The sequence below is a fragment of the Heliangelus exortis genome, chromosome 11, assembly GCF_036169615.1.
Source record: "Heliangelus exortis chromosome 11, bHelExo1.hap1, whole genome shotgun sequence".
NCBI classification, from domain to species: domain Eukaryota; kingdom Metazoa; phylum Chordata; class Aves; order Apodiformes; family Trochilidae; genus Heliangelus; species Heliangelus exortis.
Genome location: NC_092432.1, coordinates 18,669,028 through 18,682,427, shown reverse-complemented (window position 1 = coordinate 18,682,427; position 13,400 = coordinate 18,669,028). Strand labels below are relative to the sequence as shown.

Here is a 13,400-nt window from a genome sequence, read left to right as displayed (position 1 = left end):
AAAGATCTCGTTGTCTGAGTGCCTTTCACTGCAAGGAAAAACAGACATCTTCAGGAAGTGAGCTTTGTCACATTGTTTAATTGTCAGCACTTCAGACTCTGAGTAAGCACACCAGTATGCAAGACAAAGGTGAGTTAACTTGGGTGGAGACTACCATTAAAATGTACTTTAGATAAATTGACATGTCAGTGGAATTTGTCTTGCCTACCTCTTGATGTGGTTCTCTGGATTTATGGAGGGACTGTGGGGATTGTTCTCATTTTCCTTATGCTGCATAGCTCCTCACTTAAATTCTTAATTCTTCCACGTTCTGCCTAGGTCACAGCATTTGGAGGAGGTAGCAGCAAGCCTAAGGGAGAGAATCAAACACCTAGATGATATGGTCCACTGCCAACAGAAGAAAGTCAAGCAGATGGTTGAGGAGGTGAGATCTAGCAAAACAATTCTGAGTCTTTTTGGACAAACACTGATTCTTTTAGTGCATAATCCAAAAAAAAGTTCTGTGTGCAATTTCCTAATGCCACCTTAGTTGCAAACACAGTGGAAGATGAGTTAGGCACCTGGAGCTAGTGAAGCAGAAAGCAGTTTAATCCAGTGGCTGTGGATTATATATATTGTGTTATCATTGGGCAGACACCAGTTCTGGAGCTGCTCATGGTAGTCCAGGAAATGAAACATAAAACTTGCAGCTTTATTTGAAACATTCAGAGGGTAACAGCAGAAACAATGCAGACTGGTCACTGAGCACCTCCTTCCTGTACAGAGGTGGAAGGCATAAACTGCCCTTAATTTTTAATGTAATTTCCTCACAGAAATATGGGGGCAAACAAAATTTTTCACCTCTCATCTTTTTTACCCTGGTCTTGGGATACAATCTTAGCTGATACATTTCCTGTAAAATTTTAAGTGCCTTTCTGCTGGAAAGCTGCTTTGCTTTAAGTTGCAAGCAATCTATATGCCAAGAAGCCTTTGAGCAGAGAAGGCTGTGATTGCATACATTTTCCTCTCAATAAGTGCATGAAAAAATGACATGGGAATAGGTAAATGAAGTTTAAATTGGAGCTTTACAAAGCAGATTGACAGCACCATTACACTGAACCTTACAATTGCACAGAGAATAGGCATTCATGGAATATCTTTTATTTGTATTTGGACATAACACATTCACAACATGAAATACTTGGGAAGCATTCTAGCCTGTCATTCTTTTTGCATTTGCAGTGTTCTAGTATAGGATTTATATTAGACATGGAGTTTTTCCATTTTTATCAAGGTAGTAATAATATAAATGTGTAAAACTATATATTTATATCTGTTTGGTTTTATAAAATTCAAAAGTAGTATAATCAGATGTGGGATACTAAGTGTATTTTACATGGAGGGATGGAGAAATATCTATCTCTTTGCATACAAGTTTTATCATATAAACCATATAGAGGATTGGTATAAACTCTTGAAGTTCTGTTTCTACTTTAGCTTGGCATTTTAACTTTTTCAGCATCATAGCAGGTGGTCTGAAAACCAGCTAAAAGTCTTGATGCTATTGTTTTCTCCAGTCTAATAATCCAGTTCATCTGGATTATGGGAACAATTACTTAATCTGTTTTGTATCTTTGTTAAACAGCCATTATATTATGATCTTTTTTAGTTCTAGTTAAAAGTTCTAAAGGACTTGTCACTTTGTGATACGTGTGGCAGCCCAGATGATACTAAAAATAGCGAGTGTAATGTAATCTTTGAACTTTAGTACGAAATGGATTTGCAACTTCTCGATGCAGTGACCTCTAGTGGGCTGCATTGGTATAACAAATACTTCCATTCCGTGGAGTCTTTTGGCAAAAACACGCGTAAAACACGCGCCCGTGATTATCATTTAGCAAGCATTAGGTTAAATTAGGCTGAGATTATTTTGCTGATTGTTTTTGATGTTAACCTCTGTTGGTGCCTTCATGAACACAGGAAGCTCTCCTGATCCTCCTGTTTAACAGGTAGAATGTTAGGTGGCCATGTCAGTGCTTAACTGCCAAATGTATACATTTAATTCATGTCTGGGTGCCTACTTTTCAAAATCAGCTATATCTCTGTAAGAAGCCTTGACTGACATGTAGCCACAGGGAATCTATTTGTTCTCTCTTCTTTAGTCCTTGTGTATTTTAGTTTGTATTTTAATTCCCTTTCCTTGAGGGCTGCATGAACACCTGTAGCTACAACTGTATTTTTACTAATGAGCTACCTAAAAACTCCTGTAACAGAGGTTTGATCAGGACAGATGATACCAAATTTGTTAGGTACCTAATGTTTTTTTAATTTTGTGCTATCCATGGCTTATGTTTGTACTGTGCTAAAGGACATACCTCCAAGGTAGGTGGCATGCACTCTTAAATTGGACTTTTTAAAATAAAGGCCTAAAAATAGCAGCTTTAATAGTTCTGAGAAGAGTAGCTGTTCACCTTCAGGAAGACAAAAAGCATTGCAGATGTGTCTGCCCTGAGCTATCCACGCATGTGGTATTTTTCATAATTTTGTGTTCTTCTCCACATAAATATTAATAAAGTATTTTTAGGCTCACATTAAGCAATACTTGCTAATTATGCCATAGGAGGTGAGAAATCAGCAACAACAATGCTTATTATAAGACAGGCTCTTGAAAAGGAATGCAATCTGAGGAGTGTTCTGGAGTTAAGTAAAAATTAGTGAGCAGCAGCACTAAACATACCTTCTGTAGTCAGGAGGGAAGATTTTCTAATTGCACTGCTATTTAAATCCCAGAAAATGTATTAATCAGGGCATATTTGAACACATGTCCTCTCTAGAATAAATTTAACCTAATAGAGAATATAATGGCTAGGAATATCTAGAAAAGTCTCAGGAAAACATGCCATGTTTCTCATAACTGCAATACTTTCGTGGCTGGTATCTGTAAAATACCTCTCCATCTTGGGGTTTATGACCAATAATTTGCATTTAAATGCAAACCAGAAAGCCTGCTTTCTGAATGCTGAGCTTCTCTGTTCCCTGAGAACAGGCTAACCTGAGAAACTCAGAAGTGGGGAAAAAAAAAAAGCAAATAGTCAAAATTGTCTGCAATGTTTTTGTTAGAAGCTGAAGAAAGCTACTGTGTGAACTAGATGAGAATGATGGCTAAGCCTGTGATTGCTTGACTGCAGGATGAGGTTTATTTACCAATCTTGGTCTATTCAGACACAGATCTGAAGTATAAATGAGGGGCTTATTATTTCAGTGTAAATCACAACGATTTTATGCTGTTATCTGCAATTCAGGCAAAATGCATCAACAGAAACTAACATTTCAAAGGGGTGCTGAACAAGAAAGAAATGCTGCTTCAAACTCATATAGAGAGCTGGCAAAATTGAACAAGTGCTGAGATGAATCTGCTGGCTGAGAACTCACAACACAGACTGCTCTTCAGGCATTTTTAGGGAAAGTTAATGAATCATTTGCAAGTGACAGATGCAGGGCATTGAGTAAATGAACAGCAAGCAGTCAGAATGAAACGAAAGAGAAGCTTTATAGTGGAGTTTCATGATGCACTTGGCAGTTCTAACCCCTTCAGTGCTGTTTGGATGGCATTTAAAAATGTGTTGGAAAGCTGTGGTCAGTTCCAGTCTAGGCATGCATGAAAGGGAATACTGGCAGGGAAGCACCACAAGTAGGAGGCCATGGAGGAAAAAAGTATTAAAGTCTTCCTTTTCACAGGACACATCTTGTCAGCACTGAATGCAGTAGATATATGGCCTGTGGAATTGAGCCCAGGCAGAGGACAATCACAGTTCAGTCTGCTTACACTCCTCAGTGAAGAAATCATTCACTTCTCTTTTTTTTTTTTTTCTCTGAAAATAAATCCTTTCATCTCAGGCATTAGAACTTTTTTCAACTTGACCTAGTCAGACCGGTCATAAATAAATAGGGACATGGAAAATAACTTGCAGTAGAAAATACATGGGAGAAATAAAATGGAAGCTTTCTGGAGTCTGTGACCTTAAACAACTCTGTGTGTTAGATCCCATGCACATCCATGTCAAAGCCAAGATTGCAGCCCAGCTAAACAGAAATTTACCCTGCACAATTTAAAGCCTTATGGTCTCATCAGAGAGAGATTGCAGGTGATTTAGGGCTGGCAGTTTTATCCCTGTATTGAACTTATTTGTTAAATAAATCTATTTGTTCCTAGCTTACATGAAGTGCTGTGGTTCAAAGTGCAGGTCCTGCTTTTGCCAAGTGGGTAGGAACCCAGCCCTTTTCTGGTACTATTTTTATGTAGCAGGCTTTCAAAAAAAGAGTGGCAAGAAACAGTCAGAGTGGGTCACCAAGAGCTCAGTGGCAAAATCCATGAACATTAATAATGGTAGACACGATTAGCTTTTTTAATTATATTTCTTTTTAGCCCTTGTCTTTGTAGGCATCTGAAAGTATAGCTGACTAGAGAGAGACCTTCAAAGCCACTTTGATCAGAGGAAGCCTTTGTAGGGACATTTACTCAGTTTTACCTGAAGGGTGGAAGCATGCAGACTTCAGGCTTTTCCAATAATGAGCTTCCAGTGCAGAGATGGAACAGGGTAGGCAGGTGCTATGAGAGGGCTTGGGAAGGTGCTTCCTCACTGGTTCTTTCAGGGCTGAAATTGCTGTTTTTCTGTGAGAGGGGGACAAGCTTGTCTTTTTAAGTTTTCTACTTGAAATGTCCAATCAGTTTACCCCATCTGTGCCATTGTAGGAGATGGGAAAGAGTTTAGTGTACGATAAAGCTAAAAGTCTTCATCATTGACTTAGTTTCAGCAACAGAAGTATTTTCTGACTTGCTTTCAATTTCTAAGCTGGAGAGATTTAAGAGAGCTTTATTTCTGAGATTTGTGCAGTTGCCATTGAAATGGATTGCAGTTCCATGGCCTAATAAGGTTTTTTTATATATATATATAACATTGTTTCATTGTTGAGAAGCAGGAGAAGGAAGGAAATAAACATTATATTTTGTAAGGAAGGAGAGTGGGTTGATGCAGTTACATGGGAACTGTTCTGAAGGGGACCCAGAAGAGAAAAGGATATCTGATTCCATGCCAAGAAATTATCTACAGAACTCAGATTTCACATGAAAAACCCCTAATTACTGAATTGAACTGTCTCTAGGTCATGGCCCATGAGCTGTTCTCCAGCTTTAGTCTCAGATTCGTTGGATAATAAATGGTGACCAAACACCAGGGAGGAGCTGTATCCTGTTCTGTTGTGGAAGACACTTGCATGAAAGGACAAAGTGCTAACGAGCAAATGATATCCCAGATACAGAAGATACTTTGTATTGCACAAATGGTGAATAAAGAAGAAATTTTCCAGCCAGAGACCTAATAACCAGCTGAAAACTTCTTTACCAAGACACTCCAACTCCAGATATACTGCCAAATGTGCCAGTTTTGGTATGGAAGTACAGTTTCAACTTAAAGTCAAATATAAGAAGCCACACAGAACCACAGAGAAGATGGAATTACCAGCCAAAGACAGCTGTCAAACTTTTACTAACCCAAATCTACATCACTTAGTACCTACAGCAAACCAAACCAACAGCACAACACACAACAACAAATGCAGAAAAGACAAACCCACCTTGGGAGCTTGGAGGAAGAGGAAAAATGGCAGAACATAAATAACTCCCACCTCCCCCAGGGCAAGTGTCTGGCATGGATTGAGTGGCTTGAGTAATGCAAAATACATTGCTTTCCTATTGGCAGAAGTAGAATCACTGCTGGTCCTTGGTGAGAGTGCTTGTTCATGCATAGCATCAGCTCTTACAGATGGGGATTACCTGGCCAAGTTATTAATTAGAAAACTTGAACATTACTTAGGTAGCTCTTAATAGGGGGGAGTGATCTGTTGGACAATGTGCTTTGTAACTCGTTAGGACATCTGGGCTTGTGGGCCTGCTTTAGCAGCAGATGTTTATCAAGGACTGGTGGAGTGCATTCATACAGCTTGTTAGTTTAGGAAGGTCTCCAAGTTGGTGCTTTGATTTAAATCAATCAGTTGTTAGGTTTTGTTTAAATGTGGCAAGAGTTACAAAAACTATTGAGGGGTGACTTAAGTGATTTAACTAGGATTAAAAGGCTGGGATGCCAATTCCTATTTACTGCATTATGTTCCCTTAAAAAATGTCAACACTATTGTCCAGCCTCTAAGAAATACCACTTCAGGTCCAGTGAAATATTGGACACAGTAAACTTTTGTTCTTGTACAGAAGTTACCTGTGGGTTCAGTCTGATGTTGCAATGTCTTGTCAGTCTTGTTTTGTATCATATAGAATGTGTTTGTCCTGCATTTACTCATATTTATGGCAGGTTTGTTCATGTCTCTGTATCAGTGTTACAGATGCATAATCCATTAATGGTAGATTAAGGAAAATACATGATACTTGAATAATATATAATACTTAAATATATTAATACTGTCATGTTCTGACAAATATTTTAAACTAATGGATTATAGTATCAAATGGTAAATGTTGAATGAGTTTACCTAGCAGCTGGATCTGTTCCAGTTCAACAGATCACTACATATTTCAAGCCTCCAGAACTGTGTCCGAGTACACAGAATAAAAGAAAGTTTATTTCAGACTTTATAAAGACAGTCTGTGCAATTGGATGCACCTTTAATTCTCTCTTAAGATGCTTTTCCCCTGTCCTGTAATTGCTTTCTAATTCTGCTGACTTCCCTTCTACTATCATTACTCTCATCTCCAGCATTTCTTTACAGAACCCTTCTTGTGGGTCTCATGATTCTCTTTTTGCCTGTTCTTCTTAGGTGCTCCATCCATGAGATCAGTTTGATGTTGTTGACTCCTGTATCTAGCTTTTCATCTTATTGAAACAAAGTTTAGTTGCTTGGTGAAGGAAGAGAAACTGCTGATGCAGATCATTAGGAACTGCAGTGGGGATCTGGAATGCAAACTGCATTCCTGACACAATCTGCAGGGAACTTCATGGATCCTGCCATGGCAGGGAGAGAGATCAGGTGATCATGGAGAGATCAGTCAGCATGGTTTTATCAAGGGTAAATCATGTTTGACTAACCTCATAGCCTTCTATGAGGAAATTACTAGGTGGATAGATGATGGAATTGGTAGATGTGGTTTATCTTGATTTCAGTAAAGCATTTGACACCATCTCTCACAGCATCCTTGTAGATAAGTTGATCAAGTATGGGTTTGGTGATCAGGTAGTGAGGTGGATCAGGAACTGGTTGAAAGGAAGGAGTCAGAGAGTTGTAGTCAATGGGGCAGAATCTGGTTGGAGGTGTGTGACCAGTGGAGTCCCTCAGGGGTCGGTACTGGGGCCGGTGTTGTTCAATATCTTCATCAACGACTTGGATGAGGGTATAGAATGTACCCTCAGCAAGTTTGCTGATGACACTAAGCTGGGAGGAGTGGCTGACACACCAGAAGGCTGTGCTGCCATTCAGAGAGACTTAGACAGGCTGGAGAGTTGGGCAGGGAGAAACATGATGAAATTCAACAAGGGGAAGTGGAGAGTTTTGCATTTGGGGAAGAACAACACGATGTCCCAGTATAGGTTGGGGGCTGAGCTGCTGGAGAGCAGTGTAGGTGAAAGAGACCTGGGGGTCCTGGTAGACAAGAAGATGACCATGAGCCAGCAATGTGCCCTTGTGGCCAAGAAGGCCAATGGCATCCTGGGGTGCATTAGAAAGGGTGTGGTTAGTAGGTCAAGAGAGGTTCTCCTCCCCCTCTATTCTGCATTGGTGAGGCCGCACCTGGAGTATTGTGTCCAGTTCTGGGCCCCTCAGTTCAAGAAGGACAGGGAAGTGCTTGAAAGAGTCCAGCACAGAGCTACTGAGATGATTAAGGGAGTGGAACATCTCCCTTATGAGGAAAGGCTGAGGGAGCTGGGTCTCTTTAGTTTGGAGAAAAGGAGACTGAGGGGTGACCTCATCAATGTTTTCAAATATGTAAGGGGTGAGTGTCAGGGAGATGGAGTTAGGCTTTTCTCAGTGGTGACCAGTGACAGGACAAGGGGTAATGGGTGTAAATTGGAGCATAGGAGGTTCAAGTTGAATATCAGAAAAAATTTTTTTACTGTAAGGGTAACAGAGCCCTGGAACAGGCTGCCCAGGGGGGTTGTGGAGTCTCCTTCACTGGAGACATTCAAAACCCACCTGGACACGTTCCTAGGCGATGTACTCTAGGGGGCCCTGCTCTGGCAGGGGGGGTTGGACTAGATGATCTTTCCAGGTCCCTTCCAACCCCTAGGATTCTATGATTCTATGATTCTATGATCAGGTGCCCTTCCTATGCCTGACAGCCAGATGCCAGGGATTGATGGGGGGTGACCAAAGGGCTGAGCACCCAAGCTTTGGGCTGTCATCAGGTGCTGCAGAGCTCCTGAGCAGTGAGTGAGCACTGAGTGACTGAGCAGGGGTTCATTTCCCCCAGTTGCTGCAGCACTGGAGGGAATTTGCCCTGCTCCCAGTCCCTTGGGTGCCCCAGGAGCACATCAGCCCCCTCAGCTGCTGCCAAATAAATAACAATACTGTAGCTTGGGCCTTGTAGGGTTTCCTTTTCCAATTTTGAAAGAGTATGATGTCTACCAACAGAAAAAAAGGAAAGCAGGAGCAATGTATACAGTGGGGTGGGGGCAGTAAGAGGAGAATGAAGTCCTAAGAAAAAAGGTGATGGTGCAGCCCAGGGTTGCTAAATCCACATTTTTACTGGTAGGAGGGCTGTTCTTAAATGAATGAGTGGGTCAGTAATGTAAAATGATATTGCTAAGTAGGTTGCTGGGTTTGTTTGACTGCTTAGTGTGGATGTGAAGGCTGTAGAAATAGTGGTGGAAATGTGGAGGGAAAAGAACAGCTGGTTGGTCTAACCATGCAAGTCAGGTCAAGAAGTAAGTGGCAGGGAGAGTCTGTCTGGGCACTTCTAGAGAAAGTTGGCAGAGGATTGGCTAAAGGATAAACCTGAATGGTGCTTGTAGAAAACAATAGAGAAATCTGAGAGGGTAGTTGTGAAAAAGACAGATTTGGGAGTGAGGTGCTGAGTTGGCAGTGAACTGAAATGCTGAAGTCTGCAAACTCAGCAAGGGTGAGGTGGATTACAGGCCCTGGGCGTTGCTGAAAGAAAACTTAACAACATCTTAGTGATAATTTTGTCCTGGCATCTGAGTCCAGAAGTGACTCAGATCCAAGAGTCAATGCATGGATATTGAGAATCCTTGAATTGCAATGATTTGTCTGACCCTAGACAATTCTGGCCACCACTTGGGCCCTCAGTTCAGGATTGTGTGTCTTATCTTGCTTCTCATGTCCTTCTCCTGACTATTCAACCAAAAGTCAAAATCTCCTTCTCTGTCACCTGCTAGCTGATCTCTTGCCATTCCTTAAAACAAAGGCACTCTCAATACTTGAATTGTGCAATACAAGTTTATGGTGCTGTGTTACCATCTTATTTTAGTTTGCCATAGTATTTTTATGGAAAAATCAAAATGACATTAAGTAAGAAGGCATGAATTTTATTTTTGAAGTGTTTTTACCCGATATCAACATTGTGATCCAGTGTTCTTTTTACATTGCTCTCTCAAAGGAAACCATCTCTTACTTTACACAATGTGACTTGTATAAATGTGTTGAATTAAGGTTTCATTTTGTATAAAATGGTAATATATTAATATCAGCACCTAAAGCTATTCCTGGTTTTCCTGGTTTCTTGTGACATCTCCCCTCAAGGATTAATCAAACCAGGGTTGCTCATTTGTGGTGCTAATGATGATGTGTACTCAAGCCCTTATTGAGTGAATAAACCTTTTTTGTAGTAAACTATTCTGGTGAACTGTGTCATCTATATCAGGCCTGTGAGAAGGTTTAAAGGTCTGCCATGACTTTGGTGGAAGTTGTTTCAGCCCTTTGACTGCAGTAGCTCCCAAGGCAGCTATCTGGCCACATTCAGGTTGCCTGTATGAAATACCAGAGCAGGCTTTGCTTACTTGACATAGCTTTAAGAGGTCCACTTTTTAATATATAGCAAAATGGAGACTTCACTAAAAGCAATGCATGGCAGATGCTGGCAATTCTATTTGTGACATGGACTGTCTTTTTACCAGCTTGGTTTACTTCTCATTCTGTTTGAGGCTAAAGATCATAAACTTTTTCTATTTTTAATTTGCTTTAATGAATTGTGGAGACATTTGATGTTCCAGCTCCTCAGTTAAGAGACACATTCCCATAGGGAAAATAGGGGGTTTGGTGGCATGTTTTCTGACCTGAATTGGCTTGTTCAAGAAAGGTGAATTAAAATTTAATTGGAAAAAATCACTGATCTGGTGCCATTTAACACTGAGAGCAAAAAGAGTTTCCACTGCATCAGCCTTTGTTGATGTTGCTGTAGGACTGGACTTGCACGAGCACAGAACACAATGGGAAATCCATATTCTCCCAGTTCCTGCCTGCACGTGGGATGATGCAGAATCCATTTCCTCCTTCAAACCATCACTACACTTCTGGTGATTCTCCTTAGAAGTGTTTTTAACACTGCCTTCCACATCTGAAGTAGGCTGTAACTCCATGTCTAGGGAGCACCTCATCTTTTGTGCTTGTAAAGTGCTGTGTGTCTACAGCTGTCTATGAGTAACAACCTCAGCTGCCTCCTGGGGAAGCTGTAATGATTCAAGTAATTGTTTAACTGTTGTTTTGTTTTGTTTTGCTCTTTTTATCAGCTGCTGTTTTAGTATCTGTACTCAGAGGTGTGGGGGGGGAGGGAATAGCAAGTGACTTTCCCTTTAGTCTGAGGAGAAAATTCAGTTTGTTTGCACAAGATGCTGTTGTCTCCTAAATGTGGTTAACTGGAAGTCTGTGCCAGCCAACAGGTATTGCTGATAACAATCTTATTTTAAACAAAAGGTTCAGAAGAATGGAAAAGGAAATCTGTGGCTTAAGAATCTTTAGAAAGTCACTGCCACACAACCAGAACAGCTTTGGGCCAGCAGCAAGGGACTGGTGTCAAACCTGGGTTTGTGCCTGCTTGTGCTGGTAGCAGGGAAAGATTTAATGCAAACATTTGTTGTATTGCTCTGTGACCAACAGGAATTCCAGAATATAAAGAATGGCATTAAGATGAAATGCTTCTGATGCAACTGACTTCATTTGCATTTTCATGAGCATTTGTAAATAGCTTTCCATTCCCTAGGTATAAAATGAAAATTAAGTTTTTCAAAGGAGTCTGGTATGGTGGGGAATAACAAGTAAGACCTCCAAGAAACTAGCAAATATGCAACATATTTTTGGATGTTAAAACTGGCTAGAGCAAAATTTGGATCAAAGATGGAGTTTTCCCTAGTTTTCTTCTATGTGATAAATGAGTTTCTGTTTTCTTTCCAGAAAAATACAAATTCATAAAACCTGTGCTAGTGTAGCTGCATCATCTTTATATAAATGATCCCAATTGTATGGGATGATAACTAAACCATGCATTAAACCAGGCTGTGAATATGTGTGGGTATTCAACTGCAGCTGAAAAATAAAATTAAGCATACTTTGTTCCTGTGGTATCTAGGTCTTTTTCCTCCTCTTCCCAGCCCCATTAGACTAAATGTCTTTGTTTTATTTTTCTTCATAGATTGAAATGCTAAGAAAGAAAGTAAAAGAAAAGGAATTATTTATAATACAGCTTTTAGAAAAAATCTCTTTCTTAGAATGTGAGGTAAGGTATTATCTTTTTGTTTGATATTATAGTGATTATTTTATGAAACCAAATAAAATCTGAACCCATGTCACTTGATGCATATTTAGTGTATGTATTTGCTGTTCTGCATTTTGGAAATGAAACCTATGACACAAGTCACACGAAGAACCTATGTAATACAAAGTCTCAGTGCTAATACAAAGTTTCTTAACATACAGTTTTATTATAGTATTGTAATTACTTAAAGTAGAAGCTTCTGACTTAAACTGTTTTAATTTGTATTTATCCCAGAAGTAAGGATTCCCTTATCTGCTCAGTAAATATTGTTACATTATTTCTTGAAGGGAGAAACCAATGTCCAATTTTATTTCTCTTTTTAATTTTTTTTTAAAATTTAAATAAATTAAACTTGTGAGGGAAATAACTGTTTTCCAGAATAAAGAATTACAAGATAAACTGGACTACTTAATGGAAAATCAACCAAAGATCAATATAGAAACCAGAGATGCTGGTGTAGGATGTGATCTTCCATACAGGTATTTACTTTTTCTGCTTGTTCATGGGAAGCTTCTTCATGATATCTCCTATTGGTGCTGTATTAGTAAACCTCTGTGCTAATAAACTGTTAAAATAGATGGTGGAGTTTTGCAAAAGTTTCACATCTACTATGTAGAGTGTACTTTGACTTATGGAGTAGGAGTATGATTTAAAAAATTTTTTTTGAAAGATGCAAACATATTGCAAACCTTTGAGGAGTACTTCTTTCCAGTAACATGATTTAAGTAGGGAATAAAGCTAGAAGTCAAGACATCTAATTTTGTGAGATATGGGAAATACTGATGAAATGTGTCTTCAGAACACAGAAGCAGCAGAAGACAATGGACAGCTCTGCCCTGAGGCTGGTTAAAGCTGACTTCACCTGTGCTTTGTTCTTTCTGTTCTGGGAGATGAGTCCAGAACCATTTTAAGGGGCAGGTAACACAGTAACAATTATGGGCAGTTTCTGGAGATATACCTAGCCCTAGGTGGAAGATTGCCAAGTAAACAGTGTGGTAATTTTAGCACTTTTGCACTGGAATGCTTGTCTCTGGTCTGTGGTGCCCAGTGGCTCTGTAGCTTGGTTTTTAAAAGATCCAGGTGTCACACCTTGCCTTCTCCTCCTTTTTCTCTGCCCTGAACACTGCACCAGGCTTGCACTGAGCCCCTGAGAGCAAAGCTACTTGCATTTGAACCTTGCCCCCAACAAGTCACCACAGGGAAGGGCAAAACAGAAGCCAAAATAGCAACATAAGGACCTCTGCATATTACTTTTAGTACCAACAAGGAAACTTGTTCATCTTAACTGCCCTGCAAATTGAATAATTTTGTTTGAGGAATGTAAATTAACATATGAAATCAACAAGCTGTAATACAATCTAAAACTTCCTTCCTAATTTAAAAATACACTAATTCTAGTGTTCAGTCTAGAACATATTTGAACAGCATAAGTTTTGAAACCTCAAAACCATTTTTTTTCACTTAGGATGGCAACAGTAAGCTACCTTCAGTGTCCTTTCTGGGGCCTCACTGTGTGTAACCACAGACCCTACTTACCTGATATTTTTCCTGTTTTTAAGGTTGATCTCTATGCAGAAATTTACCTCGATGCAGTTTAGATTTTATGGGATTACTTTTCACAATTAATTGTGTTCTTAAATGTAATACTGCTGTC

At 39.7% G+C, this 13,400-nt stretch overlaps 1 protein-coding gene across 3 annotated transcripts in view; it reads left to right on the top strand.

The window, feature by feature from the left end:
* MYZAP (myocardial zonula adherens protein) overlaps positions 1–13,400 on the top strand; it is a 61,160-nt gene that overhangs the window by 30,456 nt on the left and 17,304 nt on the right. For all 3 annotated transcript variants that reach the window (XM_071755094.1, XM_071755092.1, XM_071755093.1), the window contains exons 10-12: positions 319–424; positions 11,624–11,707; positions 12,125–12,225. In XM_071755094.1, the coding sequence (XP_071611195.1) occupies positions 319–424; positions 11,624–11,707; positions 12,125–12,225 (291 nt within the window). The remainder of the gene's footprint in view (positions 1–318; positions 425–11,623; positions 11,708–12,124; positions 12,226–13,400) is intronic.